The sequence below is a fragment of the Aquarana catesbeiana genome, linkage group LG07, assembly GCF_042186555.1.
Source record: "Aquarana catesbeiana isolate 2022-GZ linkage group LG07, ASM4218655v1, whole genome shotgun sequence".
Lineage (NCBI taxonomy): Eukaryota > Metazoa > Chordata > Amphibia > Anura > Ranidae > Aquarana > Aquarana catesbeiana.
In genome coordinates this window covers 299,235,276-299,260,940 of record NC_133330.1, presented here as the reverse complement: position 1 = coordinate 299,260,940, position 25,665 = coordinate 299,235,276, and the positions used below count along the sequence as shown (strand labels likewise).

At 46.1% G+C, this 25,665-nt stretch overlaps 1 protein-coding gene across 1 annotated transcript in view; it reads left to right on the top strand.

Moving 5' to 3' along the window:
* Positions 1 to 25,665, top strand: part of LOC141103692 (sodium/glucose cotransporter 4-like) — a 119,791-nt gene that overhangs the window by 54,501 nt on the left and 39,625 nt on the right. The window contains exons 4-6 of the mRNA XM_073593581.1: positions 141 to 245; positions 10,950 to 11,114; positions 18,394 to 18,499. Of these exons, the coding sequence (XP_073449682.1) occupies positions 141 to 245; positions 10,950 to 11,114; positions 18,394 to 18,499 (376 nt within the window). The remainder of the gene's footprint in view (positions 1 to 140; positions 246 to 10,949; positions 11,115 to 18,393; positions 18,500 to 25,665) is intronic.

Here is a 25,665-nt window from a genome sequence, read left to right as displayed (position 1 = left end):
TGATATATGATGTGTATTGAGGGGGAACTCGGACAGATTGACTAATAAAAGCATTGAAAATTCTAACCCTTACTCAAAATACTAAAATTTATATTTATAACATACTGTACATTTTTAATAATTTTACTTTTTTTTTGCAGATTGGAGCTTCACTTCTGTCCAGCAATATTGGAAGTGGTCTCTTTGTTGGGATGGCTGGGTCAGGTGCTGCAGGAGGACTGGCAGTTAGTGGTTTTGAATGGAATGTAAGTCTGTGTAATTGCAAGAATTACCATTTTCAGTGCATTTTCCAATTAAAAAAAAAAAGATACTAAAGCTAGCATAAAGGGCTGGTTCACACCACAAAAACACACTCCAGATCCATTCTGGATGCGTTTCTGCATTTTCTTTTCAGTTCATGTCCGATCAAATAACATCGGATGAACTGTTGTGATCGGCTCACGAAAGCTCTGTACTAACGTTCAGATTATCGCATGATCGCTTCAAAAGCTGTATTTTTCATACGATTTTCTGATCATGTGTACCGGGCATTACACAAGCCATGTGACTGTAATTTTCAAACCTCAATGGTCTCAGCTTAAATTAACTTTCACTATTTTTGAAAATGCATCAGCATGGATGTGTCCATTGTACTAATTCAGTGGGATTTCTGTGTAGAATTTAGGATTTCGGTGGATAGGGCATTCACAAATGTAAGCATGTATTTAAAATTACGTTAATTCAACTGGGGTTTCTCTAGTGCTCGAGTTTAAACATAACAAAATGTAAGAAGCTATTTACAAAGTTGTGAACATAATCACTGTGCAAATCCAACAAAAGTAGAATAGCCAGTCCAATTTTATGCATTGCAGCACTGTACTACTTTAACTGACAATTGCCCAACAATTTTGAGAAATGTATTTTATACTTTCGGCTATAAAAAACATATCCCATAGAAGAAAAAATCAGATCCCTTAATAAACTTTGGCCAAAATGTATTCTGCTACATGTCTTTGGTAAAAAAAAAATAAAATCCCAAAAAGTGTATTTTGATCGCTTTGCGTAAAAGTTATAGCATCTTCAAACTATATATAGGAATTTTTATGCATATTTTTATTTTTATTTATTTATTTTTTTTTATACTAGTGATGTCAGTGATCAGCGATTTATAGCGGGACGGCACGCAATCTGACCCTGACACTTTGTGGGAACTAACTGCCACTGACATCACCAGTGGCATTATTAGTGATCAGTGCTAATAATATATACTGTCACTATACTAATGACACTGGGCAGGAAGAGGTTAACCTCTACGGGGATCAAGGGGATAGATATGTGCCTAACAAGTGTTTGTGTGCTGCTTTTAATGGGGATCTAGTTTTTTTTTTTTTTTTTTATTCCCTGCTTAGCAGGGAATGAAAAAACAACTAGATCCCCTGTCAATGAACACAGCTCTGTGTTTATACTCTCAGAGCTGTGTTCCGTGAGACTCAGAGCCGATCTCTGGATGCCAGCGATCAATCACTGGCCAGGACCCAGTGATTGGCATGTGCTATGACTAATCACAGTACAGCCAGGAGCACATGCCTGCCCCCTACTTGGAAAATGCAGAATCAGGTATATATATGTGTGATTCTGCACAGCCGGCCCGCACTGTCACAGTCTACGTACAGTGCGCGGTCGACAAGTGGATAGTATACTCAAGAGCAGGCATTGGGGTTGGTTTGCTAAAGGGAAAAAGACTGTACACTTTGCAAAGTGCAGTTATACTCTGCAAGAGCAGTTGCTCCAGAGCTTAGTAAATGAGCAGAAGCTCTGCTAACTTCCATCATCCAATCATGTGCAAGCAAAATTGCATGTGATTGGGTATTTTTTGCAAAGCAAAGCCTTACATCATTTACTAAGCTCGGGAGAAACTGCACTTGCAGAGGGCAACTGCACTTTGCAAAGTGTACAGTCTTTCTGCGCGGGGGCAGGCAGCGTGGCGGTCGCGCCGTGTTGCTAGGACATGGTGCAACCCCAATCTCTGTAAAGAGATCTGCGTCCGCGGCTCTTTAACCATGCGATTGGCTGTGTCCAATCGCATGTATACACGTAGATGCCAGTAATTGGCATTCCTCGCCACACACAGACAGAGTGTGTGGCGAGGAGAGTCAATCAGCAGCATCTCCTCACTGGAGACATCTATACATGTAATCCATGCCCTGATTACAATAGCGACAACGGTGCCAGAAATCAGTGCCAGCGATGAGTGCCCACCACTGCCAGCAATCAGTGCCCACCACTGCCAAAAAGTGCCACCAATCAGTGCCCATCAGTGATGCTGGTCCATGCTGGCTATGAGTGCTGCCCATCAGACCGACCTAACAGTGCCCATCAGTGCGGCATATTGATGCCTCCTCATCAGTGCCCATAAGTGCCGTTTCATCAATGCCCACCAGTTCAGCCTATCAGTGCCCATCAGTGTCTCCTCATCAGCGTACATCATTGAAGTAGAAAATTTAGTTGATTACAAAATTTATTAACAGAAACTAAGAAAAAAAATATTTTCTTTCTCGAACATCACGGGACACAGAGCCTCAGTAATTACTGATGGGTTATATAGGTATCACTGGTGATTGGACACTGGCACACCCTAACCAGGAAGTTCAACCCCCTATATAATCCCTCCCCTTGCAGGGATACCTCAGTTTTTACGCCAGTGTCTTAGGTGATGGACGTGTAAAGATGTCCTGTGCAGAGCTCCAAAGGGATTATCCTATATCCTATACTGGGGCAAGCCAGGCGAACCGGATCCATTTCAAAGTGTCTTTTCTAGGCCGAATTGGATGGTACCCGGGCCTCGTGTCCGAAGAAACTAGGTTTTACCTGTAATGCTTCCGCTTTTTAGAGAGCTGGACCCCGCATATCAGAAAATGGTTTTCTATCCTTATTTCTGGCCGGGTGCTTTACATGCCCAGAACTGTGGATCCCCCTATTTGTAGGGGGCCCCAGTCTCTGAAGGTTTTTTCAAACGGAGCCCACCGTGAGAGGCGAAGATTGGGTCTATATATCAGAACCCTGCGGCTGGATAAGGTAAGAGGAGATTCCACAGAATTTTTAAATTCTAGTAGGTTTTCTCCTTTAAGGTAAATGCATGCTATGCCTATTGTCGCCACCGGGGGCTGCCAAGAGCACATACCTTCTCATGCTGACGTCTGTCTCAGTGTTTCCACGCTGCACAAGCTCCTCCGGCCGGCTCAGGTAGGATGGGATGGGGGGCTCTCCTTAGGGATATCTCCCCCCAGACTAGGGGGAGGCCGCAGGTGGTCTGTGAGGCGGTTAGACACCACACTTTCACCGCCGCCGCAATTTGCCACGTGCAGGCCCCATAAGTACCGGCCTCTCTCCTTCCTCCCCCTCCCCAGCCTTCCTCCATGCTGATCCCGGAGGGTCGGCTTGCGCTGGAAGCGCACGTTTTTCTAAAAACGAAGGAGGGGGGGCCGTAGGGGGGGGGGAGCCGGGCGTCAGCACAGCGTCCAGCGTGCTCAGATGCCCACAGGTGCTGGCTGCAGGCTATTAAAGGCACAGATTACTGGTGCACTAAGCCTTTTGAAGGGACACAGCTGACGGTCGCATGTAAGGTGGGACACAGGCATTCTCCTAGGCAGCATTTACTAAGGTAACACCAGACTGGTAGCAAGGCTTTTGCCAACATACATCGCTCAGCAGTCAGTGTTCATGTTGTGATACCTCCACCTTGTTGCTTTGCACTATGGGTAGAAGAGGTTCAAATACCCCAAGAACCAGAGACTCTAGGGGATCTCATTCAGGTTCTGAGGACCCCCTTTCTGCAGCATCCCCCCCCCCCCCTCCCCTGAGGGGCCAGGGACGGCTAGTCAGGGAGAGCCGTTGGGGTCAGGGGCTACACCTGCTTCTGGCACTTCAGCCCCTGTATACATTACACAGGAGGTTTTTTCCTCAACCATTAATGGTTTAGAGGAAAGATTAATGGCCGTGATTACATCTTCACTCAGTGGAAGAAAACGCACTAGGCCTTCCTCTGTGCCCCAAGACCCTCAGGCAGAGGAGCTCTGGGATAAAGGAGAGGAATCCCTTTCAGAGGATCAGGATGGGACGGATGATTCCTCTTCGGAGGAATCAGGTGGAGAGGGGCCCTCTTCGGCTTCCCAAGAGGAGAAAGTCTTAGTGCAGATCCTTACTGGATTGGTCCGCTCCACATTTAAGTTGCCCATATCTGAATCAGTTAAAGAACCCTCTTCTTCTTTAGGGTCACTGAAACCTCCTCAAACAGCACATGCTTTTCCTGTTCATAATTTACTTGAAAAGCTCCTTTATTCTGAGTGGGATCACCCAGATAAACGTTTTTTTCCGCCGAAAAAGTTTTCAACACTTTATCCTATGGAAGAAAAGTTTATTACAATGTGGGGAATACCGGCCATTGATGCCGCCATTTCCTCCGTAAATAATAATCTGACTTGTCCTGTAGACAATGCTCAGATGCCCAGGGATCCTGTAGATAAAAAAATGGAATCCCTATTGAAGGATGTTTTCTCCTTGGCAGGTTCAGTGGCTCAACCTGCAGTAGCAGCGATTGGAGTCAGAGATTTTATCATGCAAACCTCTCGCCTTTCACTTGGGTTGGTGCATATGCGTAGAATCTTATGGTTGAAAAATTGGTCAGCCGAAGCACCATGTAAGAAGCTCTTGGCTGGGTTTCCTTTTCATGGTGCAAGGTTGTTTGGAGAAGACTTGGATAACTATATCAAGAGAATTTCTTGTGGGAAAAGCACTCTCTTACCTGTTAAGAAGAAGAGTAAGCGTCCCTGTTTCAAACGGACTCTTTCCCCAGCGCCAGGGGCTTCAGCCTCCAGGCAGTCTCGATGGCCTCCTCCATCTGGGTCAAGAGACAAGAGTCAACCCCAGGGACAGAAGTCCTGGGGGAAAAAGCCTACTAGGCAAAACACTAAAACCTCTTTATGAAGGGGCGCCCCCGCTCGCTCGAGTGGGGGGAAGACTGCGGCAATTACATAGTTACATAGTAGGTGAGGTTGAAAAAAGACACAAGTCCATCAAGTCCAACCTATGTGTGTGATTATGTGTCAGTATTACATTATATATCCCTGTATGTTGCGGTCATTCAGGTGATTATCTAATAGTTTCTTGAAGCTATCAATGCTCCCCGCTGAGACCACCGCCTGTGGAAGGGAATTCCACATCCTTGCCGCTCTTACAGTAAAGAACCCTCTACATAGTTTAAGGTTAAACCTCTTTTCTTCTAATTGTAATGAGTGGCCACGAGTCTTATTAAACTCTCTTCTGCGAAAAAGTTTTATCCCTATTGTGGGGTCACCAGTATAGTATTTGTAAATTGAAATCATATCCCCTCTCAAGTGTCTCTTCTCCAGAGAGAATAAGTTCAGTGCTTGCAACCTTTCCTCATAACTAAGATCCTCCAGACCCTTTATTAGCTTTGTTGCCCTTCTTTGTACTCGCTCCATTTCCAGTACATCCTTCCTGAGGACTGGTGTCCAGAACTGGACAGCATACTCCAGGTGCGGCCGGACCAGAGCCTTGTAGAGTGGGAGAATTATCGTTTTATCTCTTGCGTTGATCCCCCTTTTAATGCATGCCAATATTCTGTTTGCTTTATTAGCAGCAGCTTGGCATTGCATGCTATTGCTGAGCCTATCTTCTACTAGGACCCCCAGGTCCTTTTCCATCCTAGATTTCCCCAGAGGTTCTCCCCCCAGTGTATAGATTGCATTCATATTTTTGCCACCCAAATGCATTATTTTAAATTTTTCTACATTGAACCTCATTTGCCATTTAGTCGCCCACCCCATTAATTTGTTCAGGTCTTTTTGCAAGGTTTCCACATCCTGCGGAGAAGTTATTGCCCTACTTAGCTTAGTATCGTCTGCAAATACAGAGATTGAACTGTTTATCCCATCCTCCAGGTCGTTTATAAACAAATTAAATAGGACTGGTCCCAGCACAGAACCCTGGGGAACCCCACTACCCACCCCTGACCATTCTGAGTACTCCCCATTTATCACCACCCTCTGAACTCGCCCTTGTAGCCAGTTTTCAATCCATGTACTCACCCTATGGTCCATGCCAACGGACCTTATTTCGTACAGTAAACGTTTATGGGGAACTGTGTCAAATGCTTTTGCAAAATCCAGATACACCACGTCTACGGGTCTTCCTTTATCTAGATGGCAACTCACCTCCTCATAGAAGGTTAATAGATTGGTTTGGCAAGAATGATTCTTCATGAATCCATGCTGATTACTGCTAATGATATCGTTCTTATTACTAAAATCTTGTATATAGTCCCTTATCCCCTCCAAGAGTTTACATACTATTGATGTTAGGCTAACTGGTCTGTAATTCCCAGGGATGTATTTTGGGCCCTTTTTAAATATTGGTGCTACATTGGCTTTTCTCCAATCAGCTGGTACCATTCCAGTCAATAGACTGTCTGTAAAAATTAGGAACAACGGTCTGGCAATCACTTGACTGAGTTCCCTAAGTACCCTCGGATGCAAGCCATCTGGTCCCGGTGATTTATTAATGTTAAGTTTCTCAAGTCTAATTTTAATTCTGTCCTCTGTTAACCATGGAGGTGCTTCCTGTGTTGTGTCATGAGGATAAACACTGCAGTTTTGGTTACTGAAGCCCCCCGTTTCACTCGTGAAGACTGAGGAGAAGAATAAATTCAATACCTTCGCCATCTCCCCATCCTTTGTAACCAGATGTCCTTCCTCATTCTTTATGGTGCCAATATGGTCTGTCCTCCCTTTTTTACTGTTTACTGTTTTATTCAGACAGTAGTCTCCACCCTGCAGGGAGGAGAATTTCTGGCATCAATAGACATCAGAGAAGCATATCTGCATGTGCCCATTTTTCATGCTCATCAGAAGTTTCTGCGCTTCGCGATAGGAGGGTGCCATTTCCAGTTTGTGGCTCTGCCTTTTGGGATAGCCACTGCACCTCGAGTGTTCACAAAGGTCTTGGCTCCTCCTCTGGCCAGATTAAGGGCTCAGGGTATAGCTGTCATAGCATACCTAGACGACCTGCTCTTGATAGAGCGGTCGGTAGCTCTATCTCGGGAACTTGAGGACCACAGTCAAGTATCTGGAACACCTAGGTTGGATCCTCAACCTATAAAAATCTTCTCTAAAACCAGTAAGAAGACTGGAGTATTTGGGTCTGATCATAGATACAAGCCAGGAGAAAATATTTCTACCTCAGGCAAAGATCTCTGCTTTAAGGGAGCTGGTTCTGGCAGTCAGGACCAAGAAGGGTCCTTCTGTCCGCCTTTGTATGAGGCTGCTAGGAAAGATGGTGTCCTTCATTCGAAGCAGTTCCCTATGCCCAGTTTCATTCAAGACTGCTGCAACACAGTATTCTGTCGGCCTGGAACAAGAAAGTTCAGGCTTAAGATTTTCCGATGCACCTGTCTCATGCAGTGCATCAGAGCCTCAATTGGTGGCTAATACCCGAAAACCTGCAGAAGGGGAAATCCTTTCTACCGGTTACCTGGACGGTGGTAACAACAGATGCCAGTCTGTCGGGTTGGGGAGCAGTTCTGGAACAGTCTGCGGTTCAAGGGGTATGGTCCAAAACCGAGAGGACCTTACTCATCAACATTCTGGAGATCCATGCGGTATATCTAGCCCTAAAGGCCTGGACTGTCAGGCTACAGGGTTGCCCGGTCAGAATCCAGTCTGACAATGCCACAGCAGTGGCTTATGTCAATCATCAGGGAGGCACCAGGAGCCAAGCTGCTTTAAAAAGAGGTGAACCAGATATTAGTCTGGGCAGAGAAGCATGTGCCATGCATATCGGCAGTTTTCATTCCAGGGATAGAGAACTGGTAGGCGGACTATTTAAGTCGCCAGCAGTTACTTCCAGGGGAATGGTCTCTGCATCCCGACGTCTTTTGGGCCATATGCCAAAGATGGGGGGGTTCCAGATGTAGATCTCTTTGCATCCCGATTCAACAAAAAGACAGATTTGTGGCAAGGACAAAAGATCCTCTTGCATGCGGGACGGATGCGTTGGTGATTCCGTGGCATCGGTTCTCACTGATTTGCGCATTCCCGCCTATTCTGCTTCTGCCACGACTCCTTCGTAGGATCAGGCAGGAAAGGAAGTCGGTACTTCTGGTGGCCCCCGCTTGGCCCAGAAGGACGTGGTATGCGTAAATAGTAAGGATGGCGGTGGGTTCCCCGTGGACACTACCGGTACGCCCAGACCTGTTCTCTCAATGTCCAGTGTTCCATCCTTCCTTACAAACGCTAAATTTGACGGTTTGGCTATTGAGACCCATGTTCTGAAGAGTCGTGGGCTTTCAGGTCCTGTCATATCTACCTTGATCAATGCAAGGAAGCCAGCTTCCAGAATGATTTATCATAGAGTCTGGAAAGCTTATGTATCCTGGTGTGAATCCAGGGGTTGGCATCCCAGAAAATATGTGATGGGTAGAATTCTTGATTTTCTACAATTGGGATTAGAGATGAAGCTGGCCTTGAGTACCATCAAGGGCCAGGTCTCGGCCTTATCAATATTATTTCAACGGCCACTTGCTTCACATTCTTTGGTCTGAAACTTTATGCAGGGGGTGACGCATCTTAATCCTCCAGTTAAGGCGCCCCTAAAACCCTGGGACTTGAACTTGGTTCTGTCTGTGTTACAGAAACAGCCTTTTGAACCAATACGTCAGATTTCTTTGGTCTTGTTGACAAGGAAGTTAATTTTTCTGGTAGCCATTTCTTCTGCTAGAAGAGTATCAGAATTAGCAGCTCTTTCCTGTAAAGAGCCTTATTTGATTGTACACAAGGATAGAGTGGTACTGCGCCCTCATCCTAGTTTTTTACCGAAGGTGGTTTCAGATTTTCATCTAAACCAAGACATTGTTCTTTTTTCCAGATCCCTGTTCTCCGGAAGAAAGATCACTACATTCTTTGGATGTAGTAAGAGCAGTCAGGGCCTATCTGGAAGCAACTGCTCAGATTCGCAAGACAGATGTTTTGTTCGTGCTGCCAGAGGGTCCCAATAGAGGACAGGCAGCGTCAAAAGCTACCATTTCTAAATGGATTCGACAATTGATTATTCAAGCTTACGGTTTGAAACAGAAGATTCCTCCGTTTCAGATCAGGGCACATTCCACAAGGGCTATTGGTGCTTCTTGGGCAGTGCATCACCGGGCCTCTATGGCTCAAATCTGCAAGGCCGCAACCTGGTCTTCAGTCCATACATTCACCAGATTCTATCAGGTGGACGTAAGAAGGCATGAGGATATCGCCTTTGGGCGTAGTGTGCTGCAGACAGCAGTACAGGGTCCTCAGGTCTGATTGCACCCTACTTGGTTGTTGCCCCCCCCCCCTCAGGTAGCATTGCTCTGGGACATCCCATCAGTAATTACTGAGGCTCTGTGTCCCGTGATGTTCGAGAAAGAAAATAGGATTTTTAAAAACAGCTTACCTGTTAAATACTTTTCTTTCGATGGACATCACGGGACACAGAGGTCCCGCCCCTCTTCTAATACACTTATAGTGCTTGGCTACAAAACTGAGGTATCCCTGCAAGGGGAGGGATTATATAGGGGGTTGAATTTCCTGGTTAGGGTGTGCCAGTGTCCAATCACCTAGTGATACCTATATAACCCATCAGTAATTACTGAGGCTCTGTGTCCCATGATGTCCATCGAAAGAAAAGGATTTTACAGGTAAGCTGTTTTAAAAAATCCTATTTTTTTTCACATTTTTTTTGGTCTTTTTTTTTTCCTTTAGTAAAAAATAAAAAACCCAGCAGTGATTAAATACCACCAAAAGAAAGCATTATTTGTGTGAAGAAAATTATAAAAAATTTGTTTGGGTACAGTGTAGCATTACCGCGCAATTGTCATTCAAAGTGCGACAGCCCTGAAAGCTGAAAAATTACCTGGGCAGGAAGGGGGTGTAAGTGCCCTGTAGGCAAGTGGTTAAACCTCATTGGGATCCTAATGGAGAATAATGCCGCGTACACACAGTCTGACTTTTCGGCTACAAAAGTCCGACAGCCCGTCCGACAGACTTTCGACAGACTTTTGGCGGACTTGCGGCGGACTTTATAACAAACGGACTTAACTTTATACGATCACACAAAAGTCCGACGGATTCGTATGTTATGACGTACGACCGGGCTAAAATAAGGAAGTTGATAGCCAGTAGCCAATAGCTGCCCTAGCGTTGGTTTTTGTCCGTCGGACTAGCATACAGACAAGCGGATTTCTGGGTCCGGCGGAGTTACGACTTAAAGATTTAAAGTATGTTCCAAATCTAAAGTCTGTCAGATTTGCGACTGGAAAAGCCTGCTGAAGGTCCGATGAAGCCCACACACGATCGGATTGTCCGCCGGATTTGTACCGTCGGCGTCCGTCGGACCAGTCCGGTCGAAAAGTCCGACCGTGTGTACGCGGCATAAGTCTTTAAAACTGGGTTAGGCGAGCGTGGAAGGAGGTGATGAGGGAGCTGGCGAGCAAGCAGTCTTGGGAGGAACATAGAGAATTTATTTAGTATAGGGGAACTTACCTAAAGGTGCACACCGCCGTGTGTATTTATTTATTCTCAAAATGCCAAATGCCTAACAAGGATATCTTGCAGCTTTTGAGTATTGGGTTTAATTCAAGAACAACAACTGCATTGTTTTTTTTATTTACTCCTACAGTTAAATATTGGGCGAGACTAACTGGCCTCCATCCAATTGAACCCTACTTTAAGTGAGTCTGACTCATGTAATTTGTTTAAAGCTCTCTGTAGAAGTGCTGGAGAAAAAGGGTCTGTGTTCTATCGATTTGTTAATAAATAAATCTGTGCATTGGTAGGATTGCTTCAGGTCACAATTTACTACCTTCAGCCATGACAAATAAGCGTGAGATGGACTGTTCCTCTAACACCAATTTCTCTTTCTAATTTAAGGCTTCCTGGGTGCTGGTAGCCCTTGGATGGATCTTTGTTCCCGTTTACATTGCTTCTGGAGTGGTCACTATGCCTGAATACTTGAAAAAGCGATTTGGTGGTAAACGGATTCGGATCTACATCTCTCTTTATTCACTCCTCCTCTACATCGTCACTAAAATTTCGGTGCGTTAACCCTAGAATCACAGGAAAGGTGAACTCCAAAAATAAGGGTTGATTCACTAAGAGTTAAATAACGGCAAATAATATGCGGTAAAATACCACATGTGTTAACAATTGTGAAAGTGTTCAATTCACTAAGAATTTGGGGGGCGATTGCCCCCCAAACCATACCAGGCCACATGCCCTGAACACCCCAAAGCACCTTGCCCCCATGTTGATGGGGACAATGGCTCCATCCCCACAACCGTGACCGGTGGTTGTTGGGGTCTGCGGATGGGGGGCTAATCGGAATCTGGAAGCCCCCTTTATGAAGGGGGGGCCCCCAGATCCTACCCCCCATGTAAATGAGTATCGGGTATATCGTACCCCTACCCATTCACCAAAAAAGTGTCAAGGTGATAAAAACAGAAAGTTTTTGACGATTCTTTTATTAAAAAATTCAACAATAGTGTCCCACAATGTAAATTACCGGACCCAAGAAAGGAGAAAAAACGCTCCCGCCGTTGGTGAAGGCTGACTGCTTACTGCAGGCTCTGCCATCTGACATTTCTTATATTGGTAAGGGAAGGGGCCACCTGGCTACGTCACCTAGTGGCCTCACCGCCCTTGTGATGCCACGGACCGGTGCATGCTGGGTTGGTGATGTAACAAGGGGGCGGAGCCAGGTGGCCTCCGCCCTTTACCTAATATAAGAAATGTCAGATGGCGGAGACTGCAATAGGCAGCCAGTCTTCACCTAATGCGGGAGCGGGGTTTTTTTTCGGGGCAGTGTGATTGACGGTGGATTTACATCGTGGGACACTTCTCTTTTTTTTTTTTTTTTTTTTTTTTTTTTTTAATGCTTTAATAAAATAATTGTCAAACTGTCTGTTTTTATTACCTTGTGACACTTTTTTTTTGGTGAATGGGTAGGGGTACAACGTACCCGATACTCATTCATAGGTGGGGCACGGAATCTGGGGGCCCCCTTTCGTAAAGGGGGCTTCCAGATACCTATTAGCCCCCTGCCCGCAGACCCCCACAACCACCGGCCACGGTTGTGAGGATGAGGCCCTTGTCCCTATCAACATGGGGACAATGTGCTTTGGTATGGACTGGGGGGAACCCCACAATGTGTGGGTTTTTTTTCCCCCATACTTTGTAAAAAAAAAAAAAAAAAAAAATCAGCTGTGAGTGGGGTCATGGTTGTTAGACCCCTTTCACACTGAAGGTGCTTTACAGGTGTTTCAGCGCTAAAAATAGCGCCTGTAAACCACCTCCCATGTCTTCCCAGTGTGAAAGCCAGAGTGCTTTCACACTGGGGCGGTGCGCTTGCGGGACGGTAAAAAAGTCCTGCAAGCAGCGTCTTTGGGGCAGTGCAGGAGCGGAGAAGAGGAAAGGAAGAGGGAGATTAGGGAAGTAAACAAGTGGCTGAAGAGCTGGTGTAGTAAGGAGGGGTTTGGGTTCCTGGAGGACTGGGCCGACTTCTCAGTTGGTAACCGGTACTATAGAAGGGACGGACTGCACCTAAATGAGGAGGGTGCAGATCTGCTGGGAAGGAAGATGGCTAAAAAGTTAGAGGGGTTTTTAAACTAGGCGATGGGGGGGAGGGTCCAGAGGCAGAGATAGCCAGCGCGGAAGATATTCCAGAGGGTAGTATTGGGGGCATTAGTGGTAGGTTAACCAAAGCACAAAAACACAAGGTGAGTATAGTAGCAAGTCCTAGTTGCAATCTCGAAACACCCAATACGAAGACAATATGCGACCGGTCTAAACTATGTGGCATGTTCACCAATGCCAGGAGCATGGCGGACAAGATGGGTGAACTAGAGATACTGTTGTACGAGGAGGATTTGGATTTTGTGGGAATTTCAGAGACCTGGTTCAACAGCTCTCATGATTGGCTGGCAAACATTCAAGGGTATACCCTATACCGCAAGGATAGAGAGGGTAAAAAAGGGGGAGGGGTATGCCTATATATCAAGAATAATGTACAAGTGAATGTGAGAGATGACATCACTGAGGGAGCTAGAAAGGAGGTGGAATCCTTATGGGTAGAGCTCCAAAGGGATAAAGCTAAGGGGAAAATAATACTGGGAGTATGCTATAGGCCCCCAAACCTGAGGGAGGAAGTGGAGACGGATCTCCTATCACAAATTGGAGTAGCAGCAAGGATGGGAAGTGTTATCATAATGGGGGATTTTAATTATCCAGACATAGATTGGGCGGAGGGAACCACGCATTCATTTAAGGCTCGCCAGTTCCTTAATGTCTTGCAGGACAATTTTATGGGTCAGATGGTAGACGCACCAACTAGAAATAAAACATTAATGGATCTACTGATTATCAACAATACAGACCTGATCACGGATGTGGAAATGCGGGCAATTTAGGTAACAGTGATCACAGGTCAATTAGTTTCAGTATAAATCACACAAATAGGAAACATAAAGGGAATACAAAGACACTGAATTTCAAAAGAGCCAACTTCCCTAAACTACAAACCTTGCTAAAAGGCATAAACTGGGATAAAATATTAGAAACAAAGAATACGGAGGAGAGATGGGTTTGCTTTAAGAGCATATTAAATAAGGGCATTAGCCAATGTATCCCATTGGGTAATAAATTTAAAAGAGCGAACAAAAGTCCTGGATGGCTTAACTCCAATGTAAAAATGCATATAAAAGCAAAGGAGAAGGCCTTCAAAAAATACAAGGTTGAGGGATCATCCTCAGCATTCAGACTTTATAAAGAATGCAACAGGATATGTAAAGGTGCAATTAGGACAGCTAAGATAGAACATGAAAGACACATAGCGGAGGAGAGCAAAAAAAATCCCAAGAAATTCTTTAAGTATGTAAACAGTAAAAAAGGGAGGACAGACCATATTGGCCCCATAAAGAATGAGGAAGGACATCTGGTTACAAAGGATGGGGAGATGGCGAAGGTATTGAATTTATTCTTCTCCTCAGTCTTCACGAGTGAATCGGGGGGCTTCAGTAACCAAAACTGCAGTGTTTATCCTCATGACACAACAAAGGAAGCACCTCCATGGTTAACAGAGGACGGAATTAAAATTAGACTTGAGAAACTTAACATTAATAAATCACCGAACCAGATGGCTTGCATCCGAGGGTACTTAGGGAACTCAGTCAAGTGATTGCCAGACCGTTGTTCCTAATTTTTACAGATAGTCTACTGACTGGAATGGTACCAGCTGATTGGAGAAAAGCCAATGTAGCACTTATATTTAAAAAGGGCCCAAAATACATCCCTGGGAATTACAGACCAGTTAGCCTAACATCGATAGTATGTAAACTCTTGGAGGGGATGATAAGGGACTATATACAGGATTTTAGTAATACGAACGATATCATTAGCAGTAATCAGCATGGATTCATGAAGAATCGTTCTTGCCAAACCAATCTATTAACCTTCTATGAGGAGGTGAGTTGCCATCTAGATAAAGGAAGGCCTGTAGACGTGGTGTATCTGGATTTTGCAAAAGCATTTGACACAGTTCCCCATAAACGTTTACTGTACAAAATAAGGTCTGTTGTCATGGACCATAGGGTGAGTACATGGATTGAAAACTGGCTACAAGGGCGAGTTCAGAGGGTGGTGATAAATGGGGAGTACTCAGAATGGTCAGGGGTGGGTAGTGGGGTTCCCCAAGGTTCTGTGCTGGGACCAATCCTATTTAATTTGTTCATAAACGATCTGGAGGATGGGATAAACAGTTCAATCTCTGTATTTGCAGACGATACTAAGCTAAGCAGGGCAATAACTTCTCCGCAGGACGTGGAAACCTTGCAAAAAGACCTGAACAAATTAATGGGGTGGGCGACTACATGGTAAATGAGGTTCAATGTAGAAAAATGTAAAATAATGCATTTGGGTGGCAAAAATATTAATGCAATCTATACACTGGGGGGAGAACCTCCGGGGGAATCTAGGATGGAAAAGGACCTGGGGGTCCTAGTAGATGATAGGCTCAGCAATGGCAGGCAATGCCAAGCTGCTGCTAACAAAACAAACAGAATATTGGCATGCATTAAAAGGGGGATCAACTCCAGAGATAAAACGATAATTCTCCTGCTCTACAAGACTCTGGTCCGGCCGCACCTAGAGTATGCGGTCCAGTTCTGGGCACCAGTCCTCAGGAAGGATGTACTGGAAATGGAGCGAGTACAAAGAAGGGCAACAAAGCTAATAAAGGGTCTGGAGGATATTAGTTATGAGGAAAGGTTGCGAGCACTGAACTTATTCTCTCTGGAGAAGAGACGCTTGAGAGGGGATATGATTTCAATTTACAAATACCGGACAGGTGACCCCTCAATAGGGATAAAACTTTTTTGCAGAAGAGAGTTTACCAAGACTCGTGGCCACTCATTAAAATTAGAAGAAAAGAGGTTTAATATTAAACTACGTAGAGGGTTCTTTACTGTAAGAGCGGCAAGGATGTGGAATTCCCTTCCACAGGCGGTGGTCTCAGCGGGGAGCATTGATAGCTTCAAGAAACTATTAGATAAGCACCTGAATGACCACAACATACAGGGATATACAATGCAATACTGACACATAATCACACACATAGGTTGGACTTGATGGACTTGTGTCTTTTTTTCAACCTTACCTACTATGTGTATACACCGCTCCTCCACCACCCCTACCCATTGAAATCAATGGGCAGCGCTGACGAAGTGCCTGCAAAGGACTTCGGCAGCGGTGCTTTTTGGGTGCTTTTAACCCCTTGTTAATACCTTCTTTGGGGGGTAAAAGTACCCCACTCCCACCCGTACAGCTCCGGTAAAGCGCCGCTAAAACGGCAGGGCGGCCTTCAGTGTGAAAGGGGTCTAAAGGATGCGGCGGCCGGCTTTCCGGCTATTTGTCAAAAGGCAGCTTGGGGGTTCCCCGACCCCAGGCTGTTTTTTTGACAAATACCGCATGTGATGCCGCCAGCTAAACCCTGGTGGTAATTATCACATGCTTTTTTTAGGCTCTGGTCCATTTGTGAATTGGACTTAGGAGATTTTTATGCGGTTTTTACCGCCACTTTTTCATTAAATACCGCATAATCATTGATGTTTTATTTTTTTTTTTGGTTTTTGTTTTTTTTTTTTGTTTTTTGTTTTTTTTGGTTTTTGTGAATTGGACTTAGTTTGCTACATGCAATAATTTATGTAAATGAGTAACATAATACCATTATCACATGTAGAGGTCGACCGATATATCGGCCGATATTTGGCGTTATTTACTTAATCGGCATCGGCCGATTGTGCTGATAAAAAAGGCCGATTGTAACTTCAGCCGTGACTTGCAAATGACTTCTGTAATAGAAGTTAATGCAAGTTGCCTTAAGTTATCTGTGAAGTTTTCTTCTCTCCTCCTCTGGGCAGCCTGCCAAATCTGATAAGAAGATACATTTGTATCTTTCAGGTTCTTTTTATCAATAGACTGAACTCCGTGGAGAAGTTTTCAGTTTAACCATTTAAAGACTAAATCTTTTCTGACACTTGTTGCTTACAAGTAAAAATCCTGTATTTTCTGCTAGAAAATCACTTAGAACCCCCAAACATTATATATATTTTTTTAGCAGAGACCCTAGGGAATAAAATGGTGGTTGTTGCAATATTTTATGTCACACGGTATTTGCGCAGCGGTCTTTCAAACGCAATTTAAAAAAAAAAAAATACAGTAATGAATTAAAAAAAAAACCTAAGCAGTAAAGTAAGCCCATTTTTTTTCGTCCAAAAGTTTTGATTACCTGTTTTTGTGTATTTAATATTTAAGATAGTGTTTTTTTTTTTTTTTTTTTCGTTTTCTAAATTATACATACAAGTGAACTGATTGGAGGTTTGTTTTGTTTAATGTTTAAATGAAAAAAAATTTCTGTATTACTTAAGGTTGCTTTCACACTGGAGCGGGCATGCGTTGATGGTAAAACGCTGCTAGTTTTAGCGGCGCTTTACCGTCATTTTAGAGGCGCTATTCGGCTGCTAGCGGGGCGCTTATAACCCAGCTAGCGGCCGAGGAAGGGGTTAAATGCGCCCCTGAAGCGCCGCTGCCAAAACGCTTTGCAGGCGCTTCGGCAGCGGTGCACATTCATTTCAATGGGCAGGAGTGGTGGAGGAGCGGTATTGCACCGCTCCAAAGATGCCGTTTGCAGGACTTTTTTTTACATCCTGCCAGCGCATCGCCTCAGTGTGAAAGCACTCGGGATATCACACTGAGACTGCAGGGGAGCCGTTTTACAGGCACTTTACAGGCGCTATTTTTAGCCCAAAAGCACCTGAAAAACGCCCCAGTGTGAAAGGGGTCTAACTGTTAGATTTTATGAGATGAAGGGAAAAAAGAAAAAAAAAAATCGGCCAAATATATCGGCCCAAAAAAATCGGCATCACATATCGGCCATCGGCCACCGCGATTTCTAAATATCGGCATCGGCATCGGCCAGAGAAAAACCCATATCGGTCGACCTCTAATCACATGTAGTAAACGTTAATAAATCGACCCCAGAGTCAGTCATTTTTGATTTGTACGAAAAAAGTTTGCTTTTATGTACTGTAATAAACAGGGACTGCGGACACTTGTTGCAGTGACATCTAAGATAGGCACTCTCAACCAAGGTTCTGTACAACCCTAGGGTTCCTCTAGAGCAGGGGTGTCCAAACTTTTTTCAAAGAGGGCCAGATTTGTTGAAGTGAACATGTGTGAGGGCTGACCATTTTGCCTGACATTCTTTGAACCGTTAAAATTTGGTCTAAATGTGTTCGTTCGAGCACTAATACACTGCCCAACAAGAATTCTCTTGCCTTTGTGACTGTGTGTGAGTAAAGAGATTAGCTCGGGTGTATTATTTGGATATACTGTATTTATTGGCATATAACACACACCTTCACTTTAGGAGGGAAGATTCAGGAAAAAGAAAATAATTTTAAATTAAGAACTGTGAAGCAAAATAAGGGTCAGTGCCCATCTGCAGCACCTCCATTGCCATGAATGCAGCACCCACCATTGCCATGAATGCAGCACCCACCATTGCCATCAGTGCAGCCTGATTGATGCCCATCCATCTGCAGCCTTGGAGGGGACAGGGAGGGGGGCGGGACGAACGCCAAGAGATTACATACAGGAAAAACTCCTGTTTTCTCAGTGGCCTCTTTAATACAAAGTCCCTTCTCCTTTGATGGACAGAACAGTCGTCCAATGGCAGCACAGGAGACGGACTTCCTATTAAAGAGGTTTTCTTGGAGATCAACTTTTAGTTGATCCATTTTATTTATTTTTTATTCTTTTTCAGACAGACCTTTTCTCTGGAGCCCTCTTCATCCAGGTGTCACTGGGATGGAACATTTACCTGTCCACTGTCTTACTGCTGGTTGTGACAGCAATTTACACTGTTGCTGGTAACTATCATAGTCTTTATCTTCTAAAGATTTCAGCATATTGTTTTGGATTGAACTTTTGGTAAAAGGATTAATCAGGAATAGGAATCTGAACAAGTATATAATGGTCGTTTGGTTAACATCTTCGCGCCTAAGGGTAAGACAAATCTTATTGCCTAAGCCCAATTTTGCAATTTTGACCTGTGTTAGTAAAACCGTACATATCATCACAACTACCTGGTGCATCCAGGCAGATTATAACGCGTTTTTTATTTTTATTTTTTCAGAACAAATTGGGCTTTCATTTGGTGGTAAATGGTACCTTTGACCTTGACCCAAACACGAACCCTGGCACTGACCTAGATCAAACCTTGATCTAGGTATTTTTTTAATAATCTTTTTTTTTTTTTTTATTCTACACACTTTTTTCTTCTCTCCAAGGACAAAGAGAGAGAGAGAGAGATACAATGTATTTCTTTCATTTATTCAGAGACAGAATACACAGGGGTGGGCTTCAGTGACCGATCCTGATCCCTGTGATAGCCTCTGACTGGCTATCACAGTGACCAGGTGACCCAGATTTAAGAGTTCCGGGTCCCGATCATTAGAATGAGACCCCGGTCTCTGTGCTGGGAGTGCGCATTTACGGCAGTGCTAAAAAAAAAAGCACTGTCAAGGTACTAATCACACTGGCAGGGAAGGGGTTAACATCAGGGGCGATCAAAGCGTTAAGTGTGTACCTAGGGGATGCTTTCTAACTGTGGAGGGTGCTTTGACTGAGGGAAAACAGAGATCCGTGTTTTTGCTTAGCAGAAACATAAGATCTCCATTTTACCCTCTGACAGAACGGCGATCTGCCTTGTTTAAATAGGCAGGCCGCCGTTCTGCCTCTCCTCAGAACGATTTGCGTGTCCCGGCCGACATCACATCCGCCGGACCTGCTGATTGGCTCCCGTGGTGTCCAGTTACAGCGGGAATGGGTCACTGGCGACGCACACCCCAGAAACCGCGCACTAAACCACATGGAGGTAAGTGATTTTGCGTGGGAGGGCCGCCCTGCCACAGTATATCTGCGTGGGGTGGTCCAGAAGTGGTTAATCGACTTAACTAGGGTATGCCTGCTCTGATTGGATTCTGTCAGTTAACGTTAACCAACTGTAGCACTCATATAATACATTTGTGTCTTGTGTAAATCAAGGATGAGTTGGAATCCCTTATGTGATGTTACAATCGGTGGAATTTCAGTAGCCTATTTGCGCTAAAATTTCAAATTTAAAGTGAAGCTCCACCCAAAACGGGGAGCTCCCCCCCCTCTTCTGCCACATTTGGCACTTCTTGTGGGGGAGCGGGTACCCGGTTTTGACAGGTACTCGCTCCCACTTCCGGCTCAGATCACCACAGCGATCTACAAGCATGTTCGACCCCCTCCTCCTTTTCCCTGCAGCCTGCTGGGACACACATCGGTCCCAAAATAATGCAGGACCATTCAAAAAGTGCAGCGCGACTCGTACATGCACAGTAGGAAACCGGCTGTGAAGCCGGAAGGCTTCTCTGCCAGTTTCCCTTACAATGCCGGAGCCTGCACCCAAAGGCGATTGAAGAATCAGTTCTGCTGCTGACATCACGGGATCCCTGGACAGGTAAGTGTCCTTATATTAAAAGTCAGCAGCTACAGTATTTGTAGCTACTGACTTGAAATTATTATTATTATTTTTTTTTGGGAGACTGGAGCTCCTCTTTTAAGATTAAATCACAAATGAGCGACTCGTTTATGATTACTGCTTGCAGTGAGGTATGTGCCAATCCAACCTCCCTTACTCATATCAACTCATGTTGGTAAAGTTGGCCATACACTGATTGTATTTCAACTGCACCATCTGGTTTTTCAATCGTCTTTTGTCAACGAGCCAATTGGAAGATTTTCAGCTGAGCAACAACTGCGTTCAAATAGCTGTAGGTACTGTTCAGGTATTCTGATAGCTGCGGGTTCTGGTTGTGGGAATATAATACCGGCGCTCCAGATTCATCTATCGCGGTTTTTAACATGTATAGGGGAACCCAGTGATTTCTCTTGTTAAGCCTAACAGCAGAAATCTTATACTATGGGCAGGTTTATAGGCATGCATGCTATCAAACTTGAGTATTTTCTTTGGTTAGGAATAGGGATGAGCTTCGTGTTCGAGTCGAACCCATGTTCGACTCGAACATCGGCTGTTCGATCGTTCGCCGAATTGCGAACGTTATGGGCCGTTCGCGCTAAATTCGTGTGGCGCGTCACGGCCCATAATTCACTGCGGCATCGCAGTGCATTGCTGGCTGATGATTGGCCAAGCATGCACTATGACCCGCATGCTTGGCCAATCACAGCGCTGTCAGTAGAGAGAGCTGTAATTGGCCAAAGCCAGGGTGGCTTTGGCCAATTATGGCTCAGGGGATTTAGTACACACCCCACACTATATAAGGCCGCCTGCACGGCGGCCCTGTGTAGTGTGTGTTCCGGTGTGCTGAGAGATAGAGAGAGAGACAGTGTCATTTGATTTGAGTTAGATAGATTAGGCAGAACAGTCAGTCAGTTAGCTGCACTTACAGTGTATTGTGTATATATATGCATCCCAGGTGTTGCATATATATATATACACTGTATTCAGTTTAGCTAGATCTGTTCCTGTTATCTTCTATCTAGACTATTTACATTTAATGCAGTGCGTCCTGCTCACAGTGTTCAGCTAGATCCGTTCCTGTTAAATTCCTACTGACCGGCAGGCTTGTCTGGTTACAGTATATAAAGCTACCTGAAGAAAATTACAGGTGTTCTATTTGATCCTATTAGTACCACGGTCAGGCAGCTAGACTATTTACATTTAGTACAGTGCGTCCTGCTCACAGTGTTCAGCTAGATCCGTTCCTGTTATCTTCCTACTGACAGGCAGGCTTGTCTGGTTACAGTATATAAAGCTACCTGAAGAAAATTACAGGTGTTCTATTTGATCCTATTAGTACCACGGTCAGGCAGCTAGACTATTTACATTTAGTACAGTGCGTCCTGCTCACAGTGTACAGCTAGATCCGTTCCTGTTATCTTCCTACTGACAGGCAGGCTTGTCTGGTTACAGTATATAAAGCTACCTGAAGAAAATTACAGGTGTTCTATTTGATCCTATTAGTACCACGGTCAGGCAGCTAGACTATTTACATTTAGTACAGTGCGTCCTGCTCACAGTGTACAGCTAGATCCGTTCCTGTTATCTTCCTAATGACAGGCAGGCTTGTCTGGTTACAGTATATAAAGCTACCTGAAGAAAATTACAGGTGTTCTATTTGATCCTATTAGTACCACGGTCAGGCAGCTAGACTATTTACATTTAGTACAGTGCGTCCTGCTCACAGTGTTCAGCTAGATCCGTTCCTCTTATCTTCCTACTGACAGGCAGGCTTGTCTGGTTACAGTATATAAAGCTACTTGAAGAAAATTACAGGTGTTCTATCCCAGCTTAGTGCAGCTACAGGCCATTAGTATGTCTGGAAGGCCAAGAAGGAGAGGCAGACAGTCACAAGCCAATAAGAGAGGGCAAGCAGGCTCTGTGTCTAGTGCTGGTCGTGGAGACGGTGCATCCTCATCAGCACGTGGCCATGGGACACGCTTGGCCTTTTTTTCGGCAGCTGGCCATGTTGAGCCGCAACATGCGGAAGACTTGGTCGAGTGGATGACCAAGCCGTCCTCATCCTCCTCATCCTCTCTCACCCATGCCCAGGGTGCTTTGTCTGGCAAAGCAGCGGCCTCTTCCCTCAGCTCAATGTCATCAGTGACTCCTTCCCTAGCTCCACCATGTCCTCATGAGGATTCCCTCGAACTGTTTGACCACAGTGTTGGGTACATGCTCCAGGAGGATGCCCAGCGTTTGGAAGGCTCTGATGACGATACTGAGCTCGATGAAGGCAGTAACATGAGCGCGGACAGAGGGGGTGCCCAAGAAGGACAGCAATCTGGCAGTCATGCTCCCCCTGCTGCAGCATACTGCCAGGTTTGCTCCAGTGATGAGGAGGGAGGGGATGATGAGGTCACTGACTCAACGTGGGTGCCTGATAGGAGAGAGGAGGAGGAGGAGGAGGAGGAGGAGGAGGAGGCGGCAGCACATCACCAACGAGGCAGGATGCCCTCCAGGGGCCAGCCTAAGGGCAGCACATTGACTGCATCACACCCCAAAGCTCCACATGTGCAGGGCGCTGCAGTCTCTGCGCGTTATTCAAAAAGTTCTTTGGTGTGGGCCTTTTTTGAGACGAGTGCATCAGATCGCACCGCTGCTATTTGCAACATATGTCTCAAGCGTATCTCGCGTGGCCAAAATATCTCCCGCTTGGGTACCACATGCTTGACCAGACATATGTTGACCTGCCATGCAGTTCGTTGGCAAGCGTATCTAAAAGACCCACACCAAAGAACAAAGAGGATCTCTCCTTGCTCCTCATCAGCTGAGATTTCCAACCCCACTAGACCTTCAGTCCTCTCTGAGACCTGCAGTGAGAGGAATGAAGGTGTAGAATTAGGTGTGTCACAGCCAAGTACTTGTGGGCAATCTGCTTTTGGTACACCGACGTCAGATTGTACCAGGCAAATTTCCCTGCCCCAGCTGCTGCACCGCCGAAAGAAGTTTGCTCCCAGCCATCCACATGCCCAGCGGTTGAATGCTAGCTTGGCAAAATTGCTAGCACTTCAACTGCTGCCTTTTCAGTTGGTAGACTCTGCCCCCTTCCGTGAGTTTGTGGAATGTGCGGTTCCTCAGTGGCAGGTACCCAAACGCCACTTTTTCTCACGGAAGGCGATTCCGGCTCTCTACCGGCATGTGGAAGGCAATGTCCATGCCTCGCTGGACAGGGCGGTCAGCGGTAAGGTGCATATTACCGCTGACTCATGGTCCAGCAGGCATGGACAGGGACGTTACCTAAGTTTCACGGCGCATTGGGTGACTCTGCTGGCAGCTGGGAAGGATGCAGGACAAGGTGCAGTAGTGTTGGAGGTTGTTCCGCCACCACGCCTCCAAAATGCTGATTGTGACACACCTCTCTCCTCCACCCCCTCCTCTTCTTCTTCCTCCATGGCCTCTTCCTCGGAACCAGCGGTGCTCCGTAGGCGTTCAAGGGGCTACGCAAGTACGCAGGCCAAAAGATGCCATGCGGTGCTTGAGCTGGTGTGCTTGGGGGACAGGAGCCACACTGGGGCAGAGGTTCTGTCAGCTCTGCAGGGGCAGGTTCAGAGGTGGTTGACGCCACGCCAACTTAAGGCAGGAATGGTGGTTTGCGACAATGGCACCAACCTCCTCTCTGCCCTCCGACAGGGACAAATGACCCATGTGCCCTGTTTGGCTCACGTCCTTAACTTGGTGGTGCAGCGGTTCTTGGGCAGGTACCCAGGGTTACAGGATGTCCTGAGGCAGGCCAGGAAAGTCTGTGTGCATTTCCGCCGGTCATATAATGCCAGTGCTCGGCTGACGGACCTCCAAAAGGAGTTTAACCTGCCCAAGAACCGCCTAATCTGTGACATGCCCACCAGGTGGAACTCAACGTTGGCCATGCTGCAGCGGCTGCACACGCAGCAGAGGGCCATAAATGAGTACCTGTGCGACTATGGCACCAGGACAGGGTCAGGGGAGCTTGGTTTTTTTTCCCCACGCCAGTGGGCCATGATCAGGGATGCATGCACTGTCCTGTCACCATTCGAGGAGGCCACGAGGATGGTGAGCAGTGACAGTGCATGCATCAGTGACACTGTCCCCCTTGTCCACCTGTTGGAGCACACGCTGCGTGGAATAATGGACAGGGCACTTGAGGCAGAACAGAGGCAGGAAGAGGAGGACTTCCTTAGCTCTCAAGGCCCCCTTTATCCAGACAGTGTTCCTGCGTGCCCGCCGATCACACAGGAAGAGGACGAGGAGGAAGAGGAGGAGGAGGAAGATTGTGTCAGTATGGAGGTGGAGCCTGGCACTCAGCATCAGCAGCAGTCTTTAAGGGATCAGTCCCAAGAAACACATGGACTTGTACGTGGCTGGGAGGAGGTGGCTGCGGACCATGTCGTTCTTAGTGACCCAGAGGACTCCGGACCGAATGCCTCAGCAAACCTACGCTGCATGGCCTCCCTGATCCTGCAAAGCCTGCGTAAGGATCCTCGTATTCGTGGTATCAAGGAGAAGGACCAATACTGGCTGGCAACCCTCCTTGATCCACGTTACAAGGGTAAGGTTGCGGACCTTATCTTGCCATCGCAGAGGGAGCAGAGGATGAAACATCTTCGGGAGGCCTTGCAGAAAGGTCTGTGCAACGCGTTCCCAGAGACTGGGAGGTTACAAACTCCTGTTTCTGGACAACGTGTTGCTGAGGCTTCGGTCAGTCAAAGAAGGAGCGGTGGAGAAGGTGGCCGTCTGACCGATGCGTTCAGACAATTTTTTGGTCCGCAGCCCCAAGGTATGATCGGTTCCAGCAACCATCGCCAGCGTCTGTTTTACATGGTGCAGGAATACCTAGGGGCAAGATCAGACTTGGACACCTTTCCCACCGAAAATCCTCTGGGTTACTGGGTCTTGAGGATGGATCACTGGCCAGAGCTTGCACAGTATGCAATTGAGCTACTGGCCTGTCCTGCATCCAGCGTTCTTTCGGAACGCACATTCAGTGCTGCTGGAGGCGTGGTAACCGATCACAGGGTGCGTCTGTCCACCGACTCGGTCGATCGGCTGACCTTCATAAAAATGAATGAGTCTTGGATCACCACCAGCTACCAAGCACCTGATGCTGATGTAACCGAATAATTTTTTTTGAAATCTCAGATCCCTTCAAAGACTGCCTATGCTGATGCTGAGTGACTATCCCTGAGTAATTATCCTCTTCCTCCTCAATCATCACGCTGATAGCTTGTTGCAGTGTTGTGGCACCAGCACCAGTGCCTAAGGCCCAATTTTTCTGCCCCTGTCTAACAGGGGCGTGTAATTACAATTTTTGATGCAATACTTTGCAGCAGGGCTCGTTCCTGCGTTCCAACTAGAGTGTCTGTGAGGGGTTGCAGTGTTGTGGCACCAGCACCAGTGCCTAAGGCCCAATTTTTCTGCCCCTGTCTAACAGGGGCGTGTAATTACAATTTTTGAAGCAATAATTTGCAGCAGGGCTCGTTCCTGCGTTCCAACTAGAGTGTCTGTGAG